This window comes from Rhopalosiphum padi, chromosome 2 (genome assembly GCF_020882245.1).
Source record: "Rhopalosiphum padi isolate XX-2018 chromosome 2, ASM2088224v1, whole genome shotgun sequence".
Taxonomy (NCBI): Eukaryota; Metazoa; Arthropoda; class Insecta; order Hemiptera; family Aphididae; genus Rhopalosiphum; species Rhopalosiphum padi.
Genome location: NC_083598.1, coordinates 64,912,570 through 64,939,408, shown reverse-complemented (window position 1 = coordinate 64,939,408; position 26,839 = coordinate 64,912,570). Strand labels below are relative to the sequence as shown.

The window sequence follows — 26,839 nt, the reverse complement described above, 5'->3', positions numbered from 1 at the left end:
TTTCTCTAACAATTTTGGTCTCGTATCTCCTTCTCTGCTAAGTGCTAACAGACGTCTGGCATATTTCTTTGTATAGGTATAGGACTACTAGGACTAGGATGTAGGTGTATTGTGTATATATTAATATATTGTTTACCAATTGACAATTATCTTATTATTATCATGGAATGCATTTCATGTTTACGCCTATTGTACAACACACGATGTAGATTTAAAATTTAAATCACGATTAAAGAATATTGACTCTATAGTCTATAAAGAAATAACCAATTTATTTCTCAATGATTGATACCGTTCATTAACAGAATACCACATTCGGCAGATCCCTTCGGCTGCGCGCAAAAATATTATTATGTTAACAACGTGGGCAAAACTCGGCGGATAGATGGCGTTGGCGCGAGCTATGAAAAACATATGATCGACGGTGGCGGTGTCTCTGTCGCAGTCGTTGCCATCCGTCCGATATTGTTATTTGTTGTCAAGTGTTATTGTTTTGCCCCGTCGGCGACGTCGACTTTCCCGTAGGGATCTAAATAGCAATAAAATATTTAATATAGGTATTATACTTATTATATATTTTTTATATATTTATATGTACGTCGCATATGATATGTACCGGTGAAATGTGAACGTGTTTGTATATTTATGCTTTAGTCGAAAAATCGCACGTCGTCGGTTGTTAGGTAAAAATTTCTCATTTTTTAATTTTCACATTAGTTTTTCTTCTATTTTATATCATCTAGAGCGTATCGTCAAATCATTTTTTTTTTTATTATTATTAATTTATCACATTCTCGACAAATATATAGTGTTGCAGTGTGTTTATTCTTCTTGTGTTAAGAAATCATCAGAAGATGCACTTTACGCTACTTAATGTGTAGATGATCCACTGACACTCCTGCAGGTATTACACTTACATAATAATTAGTCTCACTAACTTGTTATCTGTGGTCTATATTGTCAGGCATATTTTTTACATTTCGATGTTTGTTCATTGTGCATCAATGTACACATTTGTACGCACGCACAAATATTCATTCATATACATTTGTCAACAATGCGATTAATGGTTGTAGTCATATTGATTTTACTTTTCATTGTCACTACATTTCATTGTAGGTACATTATCATATTAGTAGTAGGTATGTACATGTTTAGTTTGATTGATCTGTATCTATAACAAGTTGTGATATATTGTGTATGAAATGTCTGATGATTGTTCGAGTTATTTTGGTTTTATTAACATAATTACTCATGTACAGGGTCAAAATGTCATTCATGGTGAAGAAGAAACGATATAAGTTTACTGTTAATCTCTGCCTAGAAGATTTAACAGCCGTCCCATTTGTCAATGCTGTATTGTTTGCTAAAGTTCGTTTACTGGATGGCGGGAATTTTAGTGATACTTCATCCAGGTAAGAGATTTTTTTTTTTTTTGAAGATTTCAAACATTTATTTTTTGATTAGTAATATAATGTGCATAATAGTGTGTAGGTACATGGTTATAGTATGTATAATGGATAAATATGTTTTATGTTTTTATGTATATTCTTTATACTATATTAACCATTAATGTTTGATTTGAGAAAAATATATTGTTGTTATAAATCATAACATCTTATATACTTTTGGTATAGAAATTTGAACGGTGACTTCCAGTTTTGAAGTTTAGCTAATATTGTTATGATAGATACTGCAATAGTAGTATATATTTTTATAATTTAAAGTTGAAATTTTTTTTTTTTGAGATAAATTGCTGTGATTACTGATTATCTTATTTGGTTAATATGTGTAAGGTAGTATTTTTTTCCTAACATTCTTGGAACCTCTCAAATAGTTGTTACTTTGTTAGAATATAATATAAGTTTAAACGTGAAGATTAGTATTCTTATCAATAATATCTGTTCATGGTTATGGATACAATATGTAGTGTTAAAAATTATTTTTGGTTAGGTTATATATTGACTTTTTTTGTATTATTTATTTTAATACTTGCAGATTTCTATACATTTTTTTAAAGTTATCATTGCAACTATTTATACATTGGTTTTATTCATAATTTAATTTTTAACTTCCATAAACTACAAAGTTAATTGTGTGTTTAACTTAAAGGATGATTCTATTATTTTTAATATCTATGATAAAGTTTAGTCACTAATTACAACTTTTAAGGCGTTGTTAGTAAGTAATAACCAATAGGTAACAATATTGTTTATTTTTTTTATTAATTATAATTTCTTTATTATTAGCTTCAATTTAGTAAATAAATAGTGTAAATTTAATGTTGTGTTAAAAACTTATAAGTTAACAGTATTACTTTTAGCGAGTTTCTAATATAAGAATAAGTAAAATAAAAGTTTGTTCTGTAAGTTTATTAAAACTATACTATACTGCCATTTAAAATATTATAGCTTATAAGTTATAACTATAAAGGTATTTATTTAACTTTTTTTTTCAAGTACCCCAGGACTGTATTATTTAAAAGACCCAAAAGTCTTTATAAATATGTTTAACAATTATATATATTTTACATCATAGATAATATCTAGTGTATATTATACACCAATTTTTAAATAAAGATATTAATATAGCATACATTTATTAACAATATTGAAAATAAATGGTTTAAAAAAATAATGATTGAAAACATTTTAAATGATAAAATATCATTAAAGAAATGACTTAAAGTATTGGCCAAATGGCTAATTGGCTTATAATGGAGTTATAATTTTAAACAAGTAATAATATAATATGTATTAAAATGTTTATTAATTTATAATTATTATATACATAATGTATTATTTAAAGAATAATCAGTAGGTTTAATAGTAATATGTAATATTATAATTCACCACGTCAACAGATGATGATGACCAACTTATAAAAAAAATACTTATATATAATGGTAGTAGATAATTCATATAATAAAGATGTATTATAAGATTTTTGATGTCTTATTTAAGCATTTATAGAAAAATCAGCTATTAAATATTAATACAATTGATTATTATAATATCATTAACAATAATTAATTTCAGATTTATTACAAGTTAGTTTATTAAATTTAAAATTATTAAGTGTTTGGAAATTTAAACTCAAAACATTTATATAATTACTGATTTTGCTATACATTTTTATCTCAATTTTAATGTTTATAATTTGTACACTGCAATCAAGAATGAAATTTGTGATCTGTGATTAATTTTTTTAATATAATCAGTCTTTTGGATTATAATTTGGTACTTTTCCAAATAATGATTAAAGTTATACAAATAATTTCAAGTATAAAATATATAAAAATATTTTTTTTTAATTTGTGTTACTATTAAAATATAGTAATTATTTACATATTAATATTAATATTTTGAGTATATACAGGTACCTATTATTTTTATTTTCTACATTTTAGATTCTCACATTATTTAATTTTTAGATAAATATAATTTTATATTATATCATTAATACCTAACTTTTAAGATCTGTGAATGATTTGGTTATTGCAACTATATTATGATATTTTTAATTTAAATGGTATGAATAGTTAAGAGGACGTGGTACCTGCATATGTTGTCGACGTCTTAAATTAATGTACATTGTAACAAATTTGCATTCAACAGAATCTATTTTATGTTAATTTTAATATTAGAGTTAATTTAGCTATTATCAAACTTAAAGGTACGATTATTATCTAGATTCATGATGATACACGATGTTCTCTTAGATTAGATAATGGGTAAATTGATTTTGCTGAATGTAAATTTGGTATGTTTTACATTAGTAAGATGGATAAAACATATACTGGTATATAATTTATTATATATTTTATATTATAATATACAATAAATTTATGTTCAAGGTTATGAAAACAAAACATTTTGTATCAGGTTATAAATAATTTAATTTAAACAAATATGTCAGCTCATCTGAATTAATGACATCTGCAAAATTAATATTCATATTTACACTTATGTTTTAAATCTACAATTTTTTTGATTATTGTAAAAGAAAAAGAACATTTATTTCAATTGTATAATCTTAAAATAAGTTGCAGAATGTAATAATATTGGTGGTTGATAAGTTAAAATAATTTATATCAATATTTCTAGCACTAGCTTAACAAAAAATAAAATATAATTAAAGGTTAGTTAAAATTATATTTGTTTGAAATTCTTGTATAGTTTTCCCTATGTTGGGAATCTTCCTTAGAAAATCAAAATACATCCTTTTAATATTTAAAAGATGATAGGTGAAGTACTTTTTGGGCTTAAAAAAGCGTCAATTAAAATAATAATAATAATAAAAAAATATTAAAAAATCAAAAGTAATTGTTAACCCAAATCTGTGTTTTGTCAAAAATTTGAAACTAAAATTAAAATAAATAATATGTTATAATACTAATACTAAATTAACTTAAAATTAATTAATTTATTTATTATTAGTATTTTTTTACATACATTTTGTTTTTTTTATTTTTAAGTTTAATTTATACCTATCTATATATTCAATATTTTTGTTTTAAAAACTATTGGCGTGCCTTTATCAATTTCTTTTTCTATTTAAAGACGAATTACATTTTTGGTAGAAATAGTTGTTCTAGAAACAATATATGAATGAATTATAGAAATATAGGACCAATTTTATTTTTTTATCACAGATATATTATTTATTTTGATAAATCTAAAGATGTTTTCTGTGGCCTAGAATGTTTTTTAAATTGTGTTTAATATTATGACTGACTCACACTAAATTACATCATTACATCATAGTGGTCATTAGACACATAGTTTTATCATTTACATTATCTTGTATTGTTATAAAATGTAGCTATTTAAAAATCTTGTATTCATCATTAGGTTAATCTTTTTTTTCATTTTAAATCGTTGACATTGGAAGAGGAAATTGTGTTAGTACTACATGTATCATCTTTTTTGTTATTATATATTTATTATCTCTAGTAATGAGACTACCTTGTGATTATTTATTTGTATCATATACAAATTGTATATACAGTCGGATAATTTGTATTAATACATATGTTTCAAAAAGTAGTAAATACATATTTAATGTTAGGTAGAATATGAATTATATAACAGTGTTACACTGTTACTATAGCTATTCTTAACCAGTATGAATTTGATGAATTTTATTTACTTTTTTATAATATAATTTCACGGAAGTGATAATTAATTAATGATTTTTTATTAAGTAACGGAATTACTAATTTTAGTATGTATTTTGAGATAAATTTTTAAGTAACCATACTCAGAACAAAAATCTATAGCCAAAATATACATTTGATTATAAAAATCTAATTTTATAATTATATTTCGTTTTTAGTTTTAGTATTATAATATAATAATAATTATATTTTTCAAAACTTTCTCTGGTTAAGACCGTCTTCCATGTGTAGCAAATATTAAATCTAGAATTTAATTTAATTATATGTATAATTTACTTCTAAAATGATAATAATAATTCCATAAGTTTTTAATTTGTATGAACATACACAAAAACCATTAGTGACGGGAAATTAGTTGCTACGTAAATTGTCTAAACAAAGAATGTGTGGCAAATGTTTTTGAACTTCACTGAGCTCTGTTTGTATCTGTGTGTATGAAAATAATTTAAAAAGTGTGTTTAATTAAGTCGTTAAGCAGCAAACAATAATGTATATTACGCACGCGTTACATATAGATATAAATTAACAAGTGCCATGGGAGTATGAGACAATTATTAGTCTATCTAAATGCGGTTTTTTATGGTTATAATTTTTTTATAACAGTACTAAACGATTTTTTCTCTTCAAATTGTTATATTGTAACTGACGTAAACGAATAATATAAACTATACATAATTATACCATAATATAGATTTTAATATTAACGATTTTTTATTAGTGGGAGTATCGAATTTAAAATTTTGTATACAATATTTAATACAAATAATAAATCCCGTTGAGAATATTATAAATAAAAACGGTTTTTATTATTTACTGTAATTCACCAACCATCATTAATAATTATATTGAATATGTATACTCCAATTTCTCTAATGTTTTTGTTGAACTGATACCTTGGTAGTAGGTTTTCATTCAAACTGTACTATAATATGTACGTATATAAGTAATATATTAGGTTTGTCTGTCAGTCTGAAAACAAGAAATATAAAAATATCAGGTGTATATTTTTCATTGTATTGATTTTCCGTGAAAAACTTTACTTTCTCATGAAAAACGTATTTAATTAATTAAATAATATATAACTCATGACTACCGCATGATACAAGTAAAGCTAAATATTCAATATTCAATATATAATATGTATAATATAGATAAATGACAAGAATGTAGTTTTTTTTATTAAAAGCTATCTACGACATCTAAGGCCATTGAATGTAACTTTGGTGTAAAGTTGTTTATTATATACACGGTTGTCCATTTATATTCTATAGATGTGTTTTGATGTACACACATAGGTAACAGTGTTAAATACAATATGTACATACGATATTAATTAAGTTAACAATAACAGCAGACTGTGTTATCGTCCCTATATTATATTTATTATTATTATATAGGTATACAAAAACAATATATTAGATATAATTTATACATTTTGAGCTTCAATGAAACTATATAAATGTAATTTAGATTTTTCTTTAATATAAATTATTTACGTAGCAGTGGACAAGTGTTCCATAGGTACATTTGAAATGTTTATTCGCATGCAAACGAGCAGTATTTTTTTCACACGACAGCTGTGTTTAAATTAAAATACGTAAATGGGGATTAATGGCGTTTCATTTTTACGGGAGTAATGGTCTTCGTGCCGTACTGTCGATTCGATTGAAATTTACTCACGGAGGAAACGCACAATTTAAATATACCCGCGCAATACAGCTGTATGATATTCGCACACAACGTCTAAAATCTAGGCCACGCGCTAGTCATGGATCATAATTATTACAAACGAATTACTATAGAGTCAGAAAAAAAGTACCATTGCCATCACTACCTCATATTCCCAATTCAATTGTACCCAACCGACCGACATTCCGGTTCTCTATACTATGATATAATATAAGAAACTACGCGCGGCGCACGATTAATGTACAATATTATATCTACGAGGAATTTAATCTCAATTAATAACAATATTAACGAATATCTTTCCTCTATATTGTCAAAACGTTTTTGTGGTTATTGCTTGCGTTTGTAAATTGTTTTACAATCACAGTCGTGCGAAATAATATTTTTATTTAATGCACACGAGTATGACGGGATTGGATGAGGCGAGTGGCAGCAGGTGGACGCCGACGTGTTTATATCTTGTGCTATTATGTGAGTGCTAGTCCCGTAAATATTTTACATATTAAATACATGATATTTATATGTATAGTGTGTGTGTATTATGCTTAGAAGCAGACTAATATACTTCACTTTTAAAAACAATTTATTTTTCGTAAAATTCATCGGAAGCGTTAATTTTTAAACCGATTTATTGGTATATAATAATATACTTATATATGTATATAGACATATAGTGCTAGTATGTGCTACGCACGCGTGTTCAACTAGATGATTTTTAATTTTTGTTGTTACCATTGAACAATTATGTTTGTTGTTACTATAGTTACTATTTAAACATATTATTTAGAGTAGTTTTTTTTTAACTCAAAACATCATTTTCTTAATTAATTCTTGTCTTTTTTTGAAGAATGTTGATTTTTTTATTGATTTTTAACATTTAATTTCCAAAGTTATGATGTTATAAAAAAGTACTTATTTAAAACTATATTTAAACTTGTATTTTTATATAAAAAAGTTTCTACTTCTAAATAATTACCTTTATACCTTTAATTACATTTATAAAATAACATTTAGTATACAATTAATATATATCCACTTGATGGGTAGATTATAGATAAATATAATATAATATAATATAATAATATAATATATTATAATATAATATAGTATTTAGGCGGTGGTGGCGCGGCGTTTGTACACATAAATAATCTGTTTCAGTATGAGTTTAATCAGATCCATTTCTTATTGTTTTAAAAAATTTTGAAATACCTTTTTATTTTATTCTATAAGTCTCACAAAGAAATCTAGTGTATTGTTCACAGAGCGTATAAAAAATGAATTTAGGAGTATTAGAATACTTAATTGGTAAACATTTTTTACTTATTTTATTTTATTTTTGTATTGTCTTAAGTTGTTTTAAGTGACCCCTAAAAAAATAGCCCTCATTAGAATATCCAACCGATATTCCAGTTAATCTCAAATCCTTTCTAACATACAAGGACTGACAATTTGAAATGCAGCGCATATCCTTGTTTTCTAACCACCTAATTCTTACGTTATGAAAACTGACTATTCGGATTTCCTATATTTAATTGAAATGTTGTTTTGGCACTAACGCTAATTCGTGAACAGTAATGTTTGATCTCTAAAACTTTGAAATGTGAACTTTAATCGTTGAGTATTATCTACTCGTCCAAATATCGTTTAACTATATGTAACTGCAGACGTCCAGTTTCATAATGTGGCGCTTGTAGAGAAATCTTACAACTATAATGATCTGTTACTTAATCACTGGGTTCCCAGATTATTTGACATAACTTCATTTGACTTCTTTTTTATAGTTATGGGAAAGGATGTGTGTTAAAATCACCAATGCCTTAGAATGTGGATGCATTTTTTAAACAAATATCGTTACATTTCAAGCTGTCTCCCTGTTTGATGAGAGAGTTTTGGATAATATCAGTTGGCTATTATGAGAGTTAGCTAATTGCGGGGGTCTATTGAACAATTTAAGTCAATGTTAATTTTACAAATTATTAAAACTACCATTTTCTAAACACAGTATTTTAATATTTGTGTAAACAATAAAACTTTAATAACCACGATCTTAGAAGACCTTCTAAGACCAGAGTTACAACTTATTTTTGCATTTGAAGTTAGTTCCCATATTTATGTGCTTATGTATTTCTTATCCGGTATTTTTCAATCGTCTTATCTTTTTTATATTAGCATTTTTTGTCACTATTTATTTTTTATCACAACCTCTTATTTTAATCTATGTATTGGTCTATTTGATTTATTTTTAGTATTTGTCTACTTTCAGACTTAAGTATAGTTTAATAATCATTAGTTGATTGTTTTCTATGCATATTGTTTTGTTATTTGAATTGCTAAAACGGCATTCTTTTTGGAGGGGGGGGGGGTCTATCACTTTAATCACCTCCCTTATTACGCCCTTGCGAGGAAACCCTGCAAAATATTATTTTACTGCTCTCCTCTCCTAAATTTTAAATATTTACAACTCGTACAGTACACTACTAGCCCGAAATTCAATTTTTATTTATCAAAATATTTTGAAAAATATTATGTTTTATAATATGAAATTAAAAACATATGTTGTCATTCAAATATGTAAAAACTTAAAACATTATATCGATAAAAATATAATTTTTTTTGAAAGAATGTTGTTTTATTTTGACTGAAAATTATGTAAAAAAAATATTTTCAAAAACATTTATATATTTTTAAATAATGAGTTTTATTTGATAAAAGAATCATCCTTTATAGTAGTGGTATTATACGAATGGCTCGTGTCATAGTTGCGGTTTTATTCACTAACTCACAAAAAAAAAAAAATTGCGTTTACATAATATATGAAATGTATTGTTATTTTTCTCAGGTTTAAAATTTAAATATTTTTTTAATAATTTGTAGAATAATATAGGTAATAAATTAGTTTATTTCGTTTTAAAAATATTTTTAAATAATTTACGAATAATAAATATGTCCCCATAACACCTACTAATTATTTTAACTATACCTATATCCTATTAAAATAATAAAATACCGATAATACTTTTACAAGACTATTTGGAGCTTAGTAAAACCTAATCTACAGGTGAATTCAAAATGTATGTTACAGTCATTTTATCATAATATATTGTATATTCAAAATAAAGAAAAATGTATAGTACGAAAATTATTTAATTCAGAAATAATTTACAATATAATTTGTATACATTATTTTATAGGGGGGGGGTTCAACTTTTAAAAATATTTATGGGAAATTCTCAAAGATAGAGTTTTGCATTAATTAATGTTCACACTAAAGTTTATGACATTTTTTTCACATTATGTTTGCAAAAAGTATTCCCATTTGAATTTTTAAAGTTGACCCCAGATCCTCTCCTTAAAATAATGTAAACAAATATCAAATAAAAATAATTATATAGTTGTTTTTAAATAAAAATAACCTCGTGTTATACATTTTTCTCTATCTTTTGAATTTATTATATAATACAATGGTTAGGTATAACATACATTTTAAATTATTTTGTATAATATAGTGATATTACGATTCATTTTTTGGTTCTGCGTTGCATTTATTAGTGTGCGGTCACTCACACAAGGTATTTATTATTGGCCACTCCCGATCTATAGCGTATTTAGTCGATGTGTATTTTTATGGTATAGGTACCTTGTGTGCACTAGTTTGTTTCGACTTTATCTATTCACTAAAGCAAATATATTATAATTTATATAATATACATATGCATTATGTATATATATTTAGAGAAAGAGGTATACTGAAGTAAAGGTAAACCTATAAGTAATATAAAAGTAGACGCAACCACGGGACTATTATAATAAACTCTCTGGTTTGATGATGTGTGTGCCTAATATTTAATATATAGAACGTAGATAGTTTAATTGATAGAACGTACCCGAAACTTGGAAATTGCATGTATTGATTATAATTTATACGTTTGAATTGTAAAGATACGCGCGCGCGTCGTCGGTGCATTTACAGAAGTAATAGTCTAAATATTTATAAAATTGATTTTTATTATAAAGCTTTAATAATAATAATGATTATAATTAATAATTATTTTTGTAAGATAACATAACAGTTTTTTTAGTGGAAGAAAACATTTCTTAAAAAATATACTGTTCATGCACGTATGAAATATTTTTTTTTATCCATTTTTAAGTAAACACATGCATATATTATGTGTAATATTCATATATTTTAATGCTATTATATACTTTTACGACACTAATTTAATTTTAGAGCAAATATTACTACGAATATCGTATCAATAATAAATAATAATAATAATAATAATTATTGTGTTATGTTAGGTTATAGGTACGTTACACATCACAGTTTTGTAAATAGTTATGATTTCCGTTAAATTATGAAAAAATTGGCATGACGAATTTAATGTCTAGTGTTTATGATCTATGTAAATATAATAAAAGCATATTATTAGTAATTACCTTACCTGCAGATAATGTGTATGATACGTACAAATAACTTTTGCCTTTCGTCGCAAGAACGAAGTCGTAATACCTTCTAATACTATCTACCTACGTGTTAAGATACTGTAGGTCGTTAAATTATTTAATGTATTATCAGGTTCATACCTATTTGAAAATTTTTATTTTTATTTTTATCTATAGACTGTGTATGCTTTATTATTTTTTATCGTTGTTGCAAGTGCAATTTAGTTAAAACCTAAACATGATATACATTTTTAAATTATCTTTTTTGTCATTATTTATTATCAAAAATGCATTTGTCAATTGAACTGGGGAGGAACTTAAATATTACAGAAAATGGATTGGTTTAAGATTATTATGAGATCATTGATTTTATTATTCAAACAACATATTTAAATGTATTGTTGTTTAATGGTAACAATTGATTTTTAAATACTACCGACTTACAGCATTTATAATACCACTATACATAATTATATGAATTTCCGCCCTTCAATTTCCATTTTAATCAATACGAGTCAAACGATTCTACCGCTTAGTGTATAACGGATATTTTATGTCGTTTTAGCGTTGAAATTTGTAGTTTATAATATAGAATTATATTATTAACATTTTACGTTTTCACGTGACGTGTATATAGAAGATGAGATAAACGCACCGGGGATACTAAACTTTTCTGTAGAACAATGATTTTTATTTGTCATAAATACTGTACAGGGTATCAACTATCAGTTATGAAACAAACAAGATAATATATTTTATAGGTACCTATAGGTACGTGTATAATATGAGCTTCGTAACGATGATACTCATGCATAACATTTCTATAGCTTATAATTTTATATACATTATAATATATTATTATTTTTAATATTTAGTTTTAAATCTGAACCTTGGATGGATGTGTTGCTTTCACATATGGAATCGAATAACTTAATCCTTTTACTCTGATGTTTTATTCAGATCGTATGTGGTGGTAGTATATTATGGCATATATTATAGTTTAGCAGTTTAGTTCGAAACAATACCACACTTAACACAGTAATCATTTAAATTGTCCTTGATGATGACGCGGTAGGTTGGTTTTGTTTTTATATACTTGGTATCAGACGAAAAAAAATTAATATATAATAATATAATTTGTAAAAACGACATTGACCACACCGCGTATAATTAGAAGTACGACACCAATGCCTAGTTCTATGTTTACGATTTACTTAAATGTATTAATAATACTACTTTTATTGTGGCATATACTTATATTTTGCAGATAGGTATATGGCGCATAACCTACACGCTTGTAACCTAACTAGAACGAATACATTTGTAACGCTTTGGGGGAAAATAAACTCGTACAAATAAAAATTTCATACAGTATATACCTAGTGATCTACTCCCGAGTGCCGGACACAACAGTATATTATTATAATTGTGGATATCTTTAATAACGGACTTAACCGCCATGGTGATTTTTTCCAATAACATGATCATAATGCTGTATTATTGTTTATACTAATTTTCATTGTAAGGATTCGTAATTCGATTTATATCCGGGTGGGTTCAATAATATTTGTAATATAGGTTTAACCATTTATAACGAGATAATAATGTAGGTATTATTCATTTAATGTAAATATACTGCGGCAATAAAGATTTACACGGTGGACGTAATTTAACACGACTATAATAATTTATAATATTATATACAGTAAAATTCCGTTAAAACGAACTCCAGGGGACCGAATTTTTTTTCGTTATAACGGAAATTTCGTTGTAACAAAAATTCGAATAAGCTCTTTATAAGCCCTGCTTTTCGGCAGGGAACTTCTATGACTTTCGTTATAACGGGAATTTACTGTATATATATATTATATGCGGGAAGTATAATAAATAATAATTAATATCATTTATGGAAAAATTGGTTAACAGATTATTATTGGTAATTATTTAACCATTTATTAATAAACTTAATCAATTTGTGTCGCTTAAAAAACACACTGAAAAGTTTGAAGATTATTGTCGGTGCTTTACTGCTTTACTGCACCTAATTAGTATGCTCGTTTAAAGGCCCAGTGTACGTGAATGACATAATCAATGTGCTCTGTTTAATTGAACTCACTATTTTTTGTGAACAGAACGTTGGAATGAGATTTATTCGTGTTTTTATTAGTAACTTTTGTTAGAATGACCAATAATTTGACTATCTTTTAAAACAGTCTTTTTTTTTCCAAAAAATGAAATTTATTAGATATTGTTTTCGAGTGGAAAATTTGATATATGTCTAATTATATTATTACGTTGTCGAGTTAGGTTTCTGTTTAATAACTTTTTGCCCCAACGAACACTGAACAAGTGAATCCTAATATTATTATATAGATTCACTTAAACAGTTAATCTAATTAGTAATTATAATCGTCTCTCAAATGAAAACTTATGCGTTTTGTTATTTGTTCGTTCCTCACGTACTTACATTGTTTTGTCTGGCAAATTATTTAAAATACTTATTACGTTTGAGTATATTTGCAGAAAATCTGAATCGATGCTGTCATAAAATAAATCTGATAATCAATAATAGTGTGTATTATTGTGTAAATTAAATTTATCGTATGTTCCTGCCGAATATCTAAGTACCTACGCTATTTCATACAATTTCCGATTGTATATGTATACGACGAATATACTTAATATCTTTCATCGATTTTTACAATATTTAAATCTATATACTTTTATCATGTTATAATAACGGTTCATAGTGTTTGAATAAGCTGTCGTTTTAATTTGATGCATTGAAAAAAAAAACTGGAAACCGTCCAAACTGTCGAAATCCTTCCATAGTAAACAGTTTTTTCTCGGCGAACGGTAGCCAATTTCGTTGGCGCTAAATTCCTTTCATCGTCTCCTCAACTAAAGTGTACTGCACACGTAAATATACGCATGTGCTGCTGAGGAGCCAACAAACGAGAAACATGTGTCTACGCAGTATTCGTGTAGTTTTGCGGAATGTCTGCCGGAAAGTATATGGTAGTGTACTGTCAAACACGTTTCAAGTGACTGATTTGGAGGAAAAAAGAGTGTATTTATAGTATAGATGCTGTAAAATATTATATAAGGCACGCGTAGTATATTGACGAACCTGCAGCTAAAAGAAAAATAGATAGAAAGATGACTTGGTATATAATATAATAATATATACCTAGATGTTTTAATTATTATTATAATTTATAATATGATAATAAGTATACATACCTTTTTAGTTGTTTAGTTTTTTCTCTCATATTCATCCAATATTTACGATAGAATTATAGCTATGGCTTTATTTGTTTAATATATTCCCATCTTATGGCATATTTATGTATTACTCGTATTGAGTCGTGTGCATCTGTACCTATATTATACAGTATTTTTCGGGAGAATTTATTTTAATCAATATAAATACATTATCAAATATATATATATAGACAATAGACATATACATTATACATAAACATATACAATATACATATAATTGTTTAGGTAAAATTGAAGTTGTAAATAACATAAACATTCATAGTGATGACTGCAAAGTCAATGATCCAATTCTCTTGCCAAATGTCTGTTTTAAAGTTTTCGCACTATCATTGTACAAAGCAATATAGTATAGTCTAATTGCCAAGTATTTAAAGTTTACGATGTTTTAAAATTATAAAAGAACAGAAACATAATAGTAATAACGTACTTAATTTTTTTTTGTGTGTATTATTATTATTTTTTTATGGTGTTAATAATACTCTACTTATTTGTTATAACATAGGTACTTATATTATAAATACGTAATATGTACCTAAATTATTTTTTATACTAACCTCGGCATGTGTTGGTTACAGAGAGGAGGTTCGAGATCACACTGTTCGGTGGGGTGCTAAATTCGAGTTCGTCTGTAAGATGAGCGCCAATGCGTCCACCGGAATATTGGACCCGTGTAACCTTCGGATATCTGTTCGCAAAGTATAAAAAACTCGTAGATGCAGAAATACCGACTTGGCAATATAAAAATTATTTTTATCATTTGTATCGTATAGGAACTGAAAGGCGGTCGCAGCTTTCAAAAACTCGGTTTCACCGACGTTAATTTAGCTGAACTGGCTGGAGCTGGGTTGAGTTATAGGCGCTGCTTGTTGGAAGGGTACGACACCAGGCACCACCGACAGGACAACTCGATGCTCAGGATATCCGTGTCTATGAACATGTTAGCCGGAGACATATTGTTCAAAGTGTAAGTATATATTACTTTTACTATATTAAGTCTACATTTAGGCATACATAGTGAATTTCACAATATATTTTGGAAGCACTCAGTCAATTTATCAGTCATACAATTTACTTTGTTTTCGAGAATATTTTACGAGTACAGGTTTGAATTATTTTGTTTTAAACTATTAAAATTATATTTTGAATTTTTCATAGGCCAACGTCCGCCTTAAATCAAAAACCCACTACCAATGGCGATATCCCGCAACGTGAAGATACTGAATACCCTAGCAGCGGATTCGGCAGTTTGCCGAATACACGGTCGTTGTTTCCATCAGGTATATTTGATTTATACTATAAAATACAATACGTACATCTATATAGTTGATCTATATACATATATTACAGTTATTTTTTAAAAATAATTAAAATTAGTTTCTGCTGAGTTAGGTCTCTTTCCATAATGTAATATAATTATTTAATTTGAATTATTTTTTCAAACTATACGAAAAACTTGTTACAATATACGATTTATGATAATGTAGACATTTATACATCCAAAATATCTCAGTGGGAGGAAACTGATTTTGTAATACAGTTGTTTTTCAACATATTTTTTTTTGTTTTAAAATAATGATGCGTAATTCTGTAATTCTTGTGTAACGATTAAGCAACGTGGGTATAATTAAATCGATTTTATGTTTTTTCCACTTTTGAATGTTTAATTTGTGTACTTAAATAATATTATTCAAACCTGTATATTATATATACAGCGAGTTAAATTCGACTCGCTGACCTACATCTGGAATGCTCTATAGTTATTTAATACTATATTCAAATTTTGGTCTTTCTCTATAGTTCCTCCTTACTGCCTAATAAGTATGCCTATACTAGAATGGTGTTAGAAAACAGGAGATCCCTTTATTATTAACCAACAATCAACATTACATGTTTTATTGTTTTTGTGTATCCCTATAATATCGTTATTTTAATGTAATTTTATTTGACTAATTTTTTTAATATATTTTGGCTTTTGCTAAAAGTACTTCTATAATATAGGAAACTATATCGCTTATAATTACCATCAAACAATATTCATCAGACTGTATATTTAAATCGTATTGTTACAAAATGAAAATCATTTCTGTAAAGAATAAAACAGTAATAAATAAATATTTTCTTAATTTTTTCTGAAAAATACAACTTTATTATACGAATAACAATTATTAGTATATCATTTTAAGAGCTGACGTTTTAAATTAGTAAATATTAATGATTTTTTCGAATTTAGAAAAAGCAATTCATTTCAACGTAATAATAAATATTTTACAGCGACAGGAAAAAAAATATAGTGTTTAAAGCCATAGAAATTGTTTTAATTGAATTTTCATAATATATGGTTATCTGCACGTTAAAAACCACACGGGACGTCAAATTAAACAGTTTTTTTCTTTAAAATATAAACATTATGTTTAGTACATTTTATAATCGTATAGTTATAAATTACAATACACAATACACTGCAGTGGTCTTGGAAAATAAAGCGTCACGTAGTGCGTTTTCGCCTGTGTATATTGTTTGTAACCTGTGTACGGACCGCGTATTATCAGTTTATCTGCGATGTATTATAATTCATAATGTACATTTAATGATACTGGATATATCGCATGTTAACAGACATTCCATCCATGGGTGCTTTAGAAAAACACGACGCCGTGTCTGAGTCGAATCAAAATCATTCGGAACAATTAGAAGACGACGCGATGGTAGTACACGACAACCCTACTGCGCCCACTGCCACTAATCACGTAACCGGTTCGAGCGGACATTCCCGTAACTCTTCGAACACTAGTAAAGGCTCTAGTTCTCACAACTCTCATTCGAGGCATAGCAGTTCCGGTGACAGCGGGCACGTCCGGTAATATAATAATCATTATGTTGAGTAAAATAATTCAATATCCTTGAAAAAATATCGGATGTGTATCGCGTTGTGCGATATAAAATGGTACTACTATAAGTTGCAGTATATTATGTAATTGTACATGTGTATATTATATTGTTATGGCGTAGCATTATCACTTATTAGTTGTATGAATGAATGTATTTTAAACGTTTTCTCTCAGTCAAATGATGCATACAACCAACGCGTACTATAATACTGGTCTCATATAAAATTGATACATTCGTTTTTCGTCCCACTTGAACTGCAATATACTGTGCAGGTATAATATATGCGGGCGTATATAACCTGCGTAGAATTTTATTGTTCTCCTCTGTCCGTCGACCATCGCAGAGCTATTTTTTTCATGTGTTATTATATATTATCACAAATTTATTGTAGACATGATAGTAATATTATAAATTATGTTCGAACGCGAACGAAGAATATTATATAATCATAGTATTACTAATTATTACTACGTTCCTATGCGAATGTCAAAATCGCAATATATCTATCTACTATTGTGATATACCTACATCAGGTCGCCGTCCTGGCCCGTGTGGTCGCCTACTTTGTTGCCACCGCCGGCCACCCCGCCACCGTCGCCGCCGCATCAACAGCATCCACAGCAGCCCCCCACTACGCCTCTGTGGAGCAGCCCTCGGTCCAGATTCTGGTCGCTGCGCCAGGCCAAACACCAGCAGCCGTCGCCTCAAGTGTGCACCCATCAGGACCCATTTCGGACACCGGACAACAAGCATGCCGGAGGGTTCCGGTTTCCGCCGTGGTCCGGACCGTCTCCCCGGACCAACTCGTCGCCTGGCCTGTTGCCCCTGACCCCTGATTCCCCTAATAGGTAACGACCCTCCTGCCCACCCCGCACCTACGAGCTACGCTACCGCTGTCTTCCTATTGAAATAATACGCTTCTGCCTTCACTTTAATTACCTCTACCTGCGTATACTGTCTCAATTCTCATCATCATGGATACGGATCTATACAATAAAGTATAATATATATTTTCACGCCGACTTCCGTCATATACTATTGCTGCAATACTTTTAATTACATTTTATATTCACCTATATAAACTGTTTAACACGGGATGTGTGTTTCTGGCGTCTTAGGTATTCTTGTTTGCCCTGGCGGATTTTGTTTTTGAATAAGTGTTAATTCAAAATTTTAATTATATTATATTAAACTAATTTAACAATACTTTATTTTAATTATTTTGTTAATACGCTGTGGAAATGTTCCTGATTACCCAAACTAACAGCTTATAGTAACCTGATTAGTATAGGTAATATATATAGGTATACATAGCCATCGAATATTGGATCAATTACTTATTATTCGTGAATTTAGACGATTGGAGTAGATAGTGTAGAAAATATTTCGTGCGATAGAGCCGGCAGTTGTTACAATTACTTATTTATAATTAAATTTTAATTGTTCGCAAATAATAAATAATTGTTTCAATAATCAATGTTTGCATTTAACAATACAAATTATTTCAGTATATGAAATTACAAACAATATATAGTTGTCGTTTCAAAAAGTTATCTATAGATTATATTACCTACTATCTATAAGACAAAATATATATTGCCAATTTGAATATTTTTTATATGAAATATTTCAAAAATTACATCGATAAATTAGGAGGTTTCTTAATTTTTTCATTTATGATTTCTAATTATGTTTATTAATAGAACTCGTCAAAATTAGGTACCTACGTTGAATTTTATTTAATCACTCAATTCCTTCATGTGCATCACGGTCGTTGTTGATTTTAATAAAACATATTATATAAGGTGGTGTGTTCACTGTTCAGTCATAGTTGTTAATATTTTGTTTGGTATAATATGTATTTATATATTGTCAGAGCCGTGCCGTTAAGATTTGGTGCCCAGGGAAAAATTAAAAATATTCGCCCCCTATTTTATTTATCATTATATGCATTTCAATTTTATTGGCGCTCCTTTAAACCATGCGCCCTGGGCGCATGCCCCCTAGGCCTCCCCACGGCACGGCTCTTTATATTATTATATTTTGGCTGCGTATGTGTTTATTTTACCAACCAAAAATATACACCAACGATCTTCGATTACAGTAAATCTGTCCAAATGTATAGTAATATAGTATATTTACGTAAGTTTTCCGTACGCAGTATAATAGATGATTCTTTTATCTAACAACACTCATTATTGTACAATTTTAATTAAAATATGTTAATAGATTTTAAAATAATGAGTGTTATTCGATAAAAGAATCACTTTATATAACGTATATGTACCTACGTAAAACGTAATATATATCGGGTAATGACGTCGAAGCAGATAGAAAAAATATGACGCCTTTATTTTTACATGTATCGTGTACAGTATTTATATGTTGAGTAAATCTAGTGCGTTGTAAATGGCATTAATTCAGTTGAAATTCATATTTTTGAATATGAATATATTGTAAGATAACAAGATCTATACCCGCAGGCCGCATATATCCAAAACTTATAAATTGTAAAAGTGTTAATTTAAACTAGATTTACGATATAGGTATTTATATTGTGATAGACTGATATTAATTTCATACTGTATAGTGTACACAATGTGTATAATTTATGCTTACAAACGATTTTAAGAGACTGGGGGTAGGGGGTTCTTTAGTTTCATAAGAGGTTTTGGGTTACGTATCTACTTATATATATATCTATATGCACTTAACTCTTGTATATCGTCGTGTTTGTGGTGTGTGTTGTGCGTGTTCAGGGGCAGTTGTATGCACCACCGTAAACTGCTGTTGGACAGCACGGCTGCGGGTAGTTGCGGCGTGGTGCTCCCGGGAATTGCTCAACATGAACTCGCTTCAGAAGCTTCCGGAACTGGACAAATCGCTCAGCACTTCCGACACCTTAGTGTCGTCTCCGTTTAGGCGGCCGAGCCAAATGTTAGTCGATTGACCATTCACGTGTGTTTGTACTGTGTGTGCAATGTGCATGACAGTCTGCGTCGTTTTTTACAGCTTGTATTTCCATCGAGTTAGGCTTTTCGAATTTTTTTTCGTTTTGAATATTGTATTGCATGAATTTTCTTTATTAACCGTTTTATTCTGTTTTCTATCAGTCGGATGATTTGAAATAACGCTTACATATATACGGTATCTATTTACTTATACCATGTTTATAACGTCGCGCGTCGTTTCAGTATATATGTATATTCAGTATTGTATATTCGCTATATAATATTATGTATATATTTTTTTTAAGTAAATTATTATGACTTTGAAAAAAAATTATTCCGTATAAATTGAAGTAATTTTTATAATACTCGGCTTTAAAGAAAAAATATGTTTTTTCTATTTTAATTTGGATTTTATGTTATTTAATATTTTTAATGACAACTTATTTTGTTATTTCATAATCAGATGTAGAATATTTGTATACAACTTTTTTTATTTATCAAATATTGAATAAATAGTTTTTATTCGATTAATTTCTGATTATGAAATAAAAAATGTAGGTTATTATTAAAACTATATGGAAATATTTTATTTCAAAACTACTACAACTGACTTCGAAGTTAGTATAGCCGTGTAATTAGATCATCAGGTATATAATAATATTATGGTATTATATTATAATACATGTAATATTATGATATGTCACAACTTAATCACTGTTATTGTTTTATATATATAATGTGAGCAATGTTAATTAATATAATACGATGTATGTTATATAATATTATAATGACACCGTGCAATACCTATGCTGTTATGTTATTGTCTTATCGGTATTACTAAAAACGATTTGTTAATATAATGCAAAAAAAAAGAATCGAGTAAAGATAAACTTATCATAATAACTGTAAATAATTTAATTTAATTTTTTATTATTTTTTTTCTCACATTTTTTTAATTTGAGTTAATCCGTCGAGCATGAACATCAACACGATTAATGAACTGTAAAAACTAATTATTCTTCTTAAATTTTTTTTATTATTTATAATTGTTTAACACGATCGTTACGGGGTGTTTAATACAGAGGTTTTAGAAAATCTGTTAATTAACATTATAGGTATTATAATATCTTTGAAAAGTGAAAACGCGGTAGTGTACAATATTCATGTTGTATGGAATTAATCATCCTCGAAACGCTTATTGTTTTATATTGCATGAATTATTATTAATATTTTGCTTTTATATTTTATACTCGTACTTGTACAACGTAGTACTTTTCAAAAATTATTAATGATACTATAATAGTGTTTATATCCCTGTCGCCTCTTTCACTGCTGCATATTTATGGTGTAAAGTTTTTTGAAAATTATCGATTTTAATCATTTTACGCAGTCGTAAATTTACCAAAAATGAAATAAAACTCATAAAGAAGTAACATTTATAATTCATGATGGAGCCGTTCCGCTGTTGTTCTTCGCTGTTAATAATAATAATATTTTGTTTTTTTCAGTTCACGACGAAATAATTAAATTTAAGCTTTATAAATTTTCGCATCAAGTTTCCTTATTTGGCTTAATAATAATAATATAGTGACATTTAACGATATTTTATGCACGCGCATTTCGCTTTATAGCATCTGTAGTAGGCTCATTACACTCATATCACTTCATATTATATTGCACATAGTATATGTATTATGTATATATCTACTAAAGGTATATTGTATTATGTGGCGCTTCCGTCACATGTATTAATTTAAATATATACGTAATATTATATATACGGATTATTTCAAATTGCGTGCGTGAAAAAAATTGGTTGGGATTGTGTTCAATTGGCCAAGTCCTCGCTTTTAGGTCTTATATTTTCACAAGTTACGGTAATAATGACAAATGTTAAATTTATACAATTTTATTTTTATTAATTTGATAATTTTAAATTAATTCTAAACTTGTAAATGATTGATACAGACATGTAAAAATGTCCAAAATTAAATTAAATTTGAAAATTTATATTTAATCGATTAGCATATATATGGTATAAACGTGAATCTGTATATGTAGTGGTAGAATAATTTAACATTTATTTAAATATTTTATAGAAAAACGCATAATTTTTTTTTAAAAATTCTCAATTGAACTTTCATCTATTGTCACTATAATAATCTTACAACACACAAAACATTTGAAACTCCTGTATATTTTTTACGTGATCAAATATGCTTGCATGCCTCATACATATATACATACATACATATATATATATTATGCGCTTACATACACCGTGTTAGTTCTTCATGTATTTCTTATTGATTTGTATCTGCGTATTCTTTTCAGTCTGACGTCTAGTGGTACGGCAATATCCGCGTCCCAAGCCTCACCTGTGCTCAGTGGTGTCGAGACCGGTTCGTTGGATCGCGGCAAAGCTGCTCTGGAACGGCGTAATAAGAAGTCGGCCGCGACGGGTGGCAGCGTCATTGACGATAGCTGCGCAAAGGCTACCGGGCGTGTGGAGGTGACCAGGGTCAACCCGGACAGTCTCATTGACCAACTGCTCAAGGCAACTAACTTGGACGATCATTCAGCTGACGAGGAAAATAAGCACAGTAAGTTTAATTTACTTATATTAATTTATATCCTGTTATTGCTGTTGTGTCGTTATTGTTTGTGATGTTATTAATACTTATCAGAAAAATTACAAAATTGGTTTAGGCTGAAAATATTTTTTTTTTATTAAGTTTCAAATGTAAAAAAGCATAACTTTTGCACTTTCAGATTCAGTGCCTTTGTACACATATTTTGATATAAATTAAAAATTTAGAAATAGGAAGGGTACCACTAAAATCAAATTGCTACTATTTAATTCAATATTTTGATCCTAAAGATATTTTTTCTTATAAATACTTTATGATGTTTATTGCTTTTGGATAAAATTTATTTTATACACTTTACCATTATTTTTATTTGGATTTTGTAGTATTCAAGTACGTTAAACTATTTATTATAATTTATTCAATTAAACAAATATGAATAAATTAACAACTAATGAAATAAAAACTATAAAAAAAGGTATTTACTTTTTATCATGTTGAAATGCATAATTATTTATACATATGAAATATGTTACTTTAACAAATTGATAATATGCATATTAAATTACAAAACACAAAGATATGCAAGTATTAAATTTAAAATTGTAAATGTGTATATTATTATAAACAATAATTAAGTGTTTTTAAAATAGTTACTGTTAATGATTGTAAATTCAATTTAAGCTCAAGGAAAATCGAAGTTGTACATATTAAATTATAATAATGTTACTAGCTGTTGTTGATTTACATCGAATTTATATGTTTATTTTTTTGTTTCATAGGATCGGGGCTACAGTTGTTCATAGCCAAAGACGGTACGACTACGCTCGGCAGTCAGGACGTCAAGTGTCACATGTCTAACAGTCTATTTAAACAGGTGGTGATGGAAGACAATAGATAACGCCCAGAGTGTGTAAATCTACGATTATATTATATTTAGTGAGTTAAAGAAAATTAATAATGTGAGAATAATATACACTTGTAATCCAAATCCAAATTCTTTATTTTTACAGAGTATTCACGAGCTTAATGCTTTTTTTGTTTTATGAAAAAGCTTATTTTGACTGAACACCCTTTACGGTTCGGTTGTGGTGCTGCTTTCCATTCGTCGCACGGCACATGCATTGCCACTAATAGTCATACTATTACAGATCTACTGTTGTAAAATGCCACCGTCGACGTTGTTATCTACTGTTCCGACCGACAAATTTTTATATATTTATTATACACACATCCAAATTATATAACAATTCAATTCTTTTACAATATTATTTATATAAATATTAATTTATATATTGTATAATGTATATTGTTAAGTGCTGTTCTCCTCGTATGACGTACATTAACAATCCTCAAAACCATAACACTGTTAATTATATATTTTGGTGTCTGGATTATGTTGGTCCTTATGTAGCCTGTTATCAAAAATTCTTATATTTTTTATCTCTCCACGTATCATCGTGTCATGTTAATCAGTAATTTATTCGAGTATTCGACAGTCCATCGTGTAACAAACGATTAAGTCACAAAATAATGTTCCTATAAAAGTCATAGACGTGCGCAATGACATTAGCGTTGACATCTGTTATCAAGTATATATTTTTTAATAACATTCAAGTGAAATTTATTATGATATCCGAACTGTTGTACATTTATTGCACGCCTCAAGTATTTCAATCGTTTTCGCCCAATGGACTTTGATACGGGACGATTAAGACTCCCTATATAACCTCGTCAATTTGGAAACGATTTTCATTTCATCATCATATATATTTATATTTATTTATTTTTTGTCATTGTTATGAACAACACCATTGATCTCTCTCAGATAAATTAATCAGTGAAACATCCAGTCACGTCATTAATTACGCACCGCATATTATATTGTAATACGTAAGCATTATCTTGTATTATTATTTATTTATTGTTTTTTTTATTTTTAAATGGTTTGAAAGCCGCTTTGTCGCACTGAAAATTAAAAAATGATTTGGTCAATTGTATTAAAACAATTAAAAATTATTATTTATATTTTTTGACAATTTTATTATATCTTTGTCTTGTGTTATTATTATTATTATTTTCTGTTTGTTGAGCTCAAAATGGACTATACGACTTGAAAAAATCATTGTTGTTATTTACTTTTACTTATAATATACATTATTATTATTTTATTATATTCTTTTGTCATTTTGAATTGTTACAATTAATAGATATTTGTTTGATTTGTAAACAATAATAATTATAGTTAGGTTTCTAATCAATTTTATATTGTTACATAACTACTATGTGCGCAACTAGTCATTCACACATTATATATTACACGTATAATAAAAGAAAGAGATAATTTGTTCGGAATTTAAAAATAATAAGATTAACTATAAATTATAATACATTTATTTAATGTAATTCAATACTATGAATAGTAAAGCAGACATATTTTTATTTGTCCATTAATTTTTTCAATGTTTTGCAGTTGCTTGTATTGAAACGTTTTCACAAATTTTAAATTATACTATTTTAAATTATATAATTTTGATAATCTTCGATAATTGTTTAATTACCATTATTGTTTGTACTCAAAATGTATATTAATATTGTGCTCACACGTTGTAAAAACGTGATATAATTAAAATAATAATTTTGAAATAATTTTGTTCATTGTGTTAGCGCAAACTGATTTACAAAATAATTATTTTAAAACCAGACAGAATTTAACAGAATTTGACATTCAAGTATTACAGTTCCCTCAATTATGATACATTATTCAATATGTCATTGTGTTTACCTAATCGGTTTGAATGATTAAAAGTGTTATTTGTTTTTGAAAATTATTATTTATTTTTAACGTTTTCATTATTTTATTGTTTTACTCTATTTGAATATGCTCTACATGAACAATGTGTTGGACATTGACATAATTTATGAACATTACAATAGAAAAACAAAAATCAAATTATGTTTTATTCAAAATATGTGCCAAATTTATATTGGACAATATTGGCCAATTACTGCTATCATCACTGTTAAATTGCTCTAATTTAAGTAGTATACATCTGCAATAAGTTCCAGATGTTTTAATAAAGTACACTATGTCACTATGAACCCACTACTCACCATCTAATGGAATTTAGCTGTTGAAGATAATGATATTTTCTCTGTGATTTGTCGTATGAAATAAAAAAAGTTACTCTGCTATATAGTAGGCGATTTGAATGTATTTAATTTCCATTGAGTAGGTAACTTTGTAGATGTATTAAATTGCTAAATGCATTGCATGTATTATGCAACAAATACAATAATATACGTATTAATATCATAAATTGTTGTTAATAATTTATGAGTAATTAGTCAATTACTGACGTATAATAGAACATTGTAAATATGTTCATGGTAAAATAATGTATAATTATTAGTCTAAATATTTTACAAATTTCTTTGTGTTTAGAGTGTATAGAACATGCGATGGTGAAAAGTTTCAAATCCTTACGATTAGTGTTTTATTTTATCTATAAATCCTGTTTTGTCAAAATAAGAACTTCAAATGTCTAAAACAAAAATTTGTATACCTATGTCTATTTTTGATATTTTTAGAATGCTTTTAAAATTAAAAACTTCAAATTATAAATTTTAATTACAAAATAATTATGAAATGTTCGTTATTTTTTAAAATATGAAATGTTGCTTAAAATAATTGTATTAATCTATTTTCGGTATTTGTAAATTGCTATAAATATAGTATATGAGGAACTTTGTGTTACATTTTCAAGCTTTTTAATCAAACATATATTATATCAATATTTATAAAAAAAATG

General features: G+C 27.4%; 1 protein-coding gene across 4 annotated transcripts; it reads left to right on the top strand.

The window, feature by feature from the left end:
- Positions 1-438: 438 nt before the first annotated feature.
- On the top strand, positions 439-25,855 carry LOC132920028 (early estrogen-induced gene 1 protein). 4 transcript variants are annotated; one of them, XM_060982045.1, is made up of 11 exons: positions 452-683; positions 810-904; positions 1,263-1,415; positions 15,175-15,295; positions 15,370-15,563; positions 15,755-15,876; positions 17,216-17,456; positions 18,022-18,336; positions 22,774-23,042; positions 23,810-23,966; positions 24,041-25,855. In XM_060982045.1, the coding sequence occupies exons 3-10, from the start codon at positions 1,270-1,272 to the stop codon at positions 23,926-23,928; spliced, it is 1,527 nt and encodes a 508-aa protein (XP_060838028.1). In that variant the 5' UTR covers positions 452-683; positions 810-904; positions 1,263-1,269; the 3' UTR covers positions 23,929-23,966; positions 24,041-25,855. The 4 variants fall into 4 exon arrangements, with proteins under 4 accessions (XP_060838030.1, XP_060838028.1, XP_060838027.1 ...); XM_060982047.1 differs by lacking the exon at positions 810-904 and having other exon boundaries at positions 439-557; XM_060982044.1 differs by having other exon boundaries at positions 452-904.
- Positions 25,856-26,839: the final 984 nt, after the last annotated feature.

Coding starts and splice junctions, on each gene's coding strand:
- LOC132920028 (XM_060982047.1), top strand. CDS start 1,270: ATGTCATTCATGGTGAAGAAGAAACGATATAAGTTTACTGTTAATCTC. Junction 1,416..15,174: donor TTTAGTGATACTTCATCCAG/GTAAGAGATTTT, acceptor TGTTGGTTACAG/AGAGGAGGTTCGAGATCACA. Junction 18,337..22,773: donor ACCCCTGATTCCCCTAATAG/GTAACGACCCTC, acceptor TATTCTTTTCAG/TCTGACGTCTAGTGGTACGG.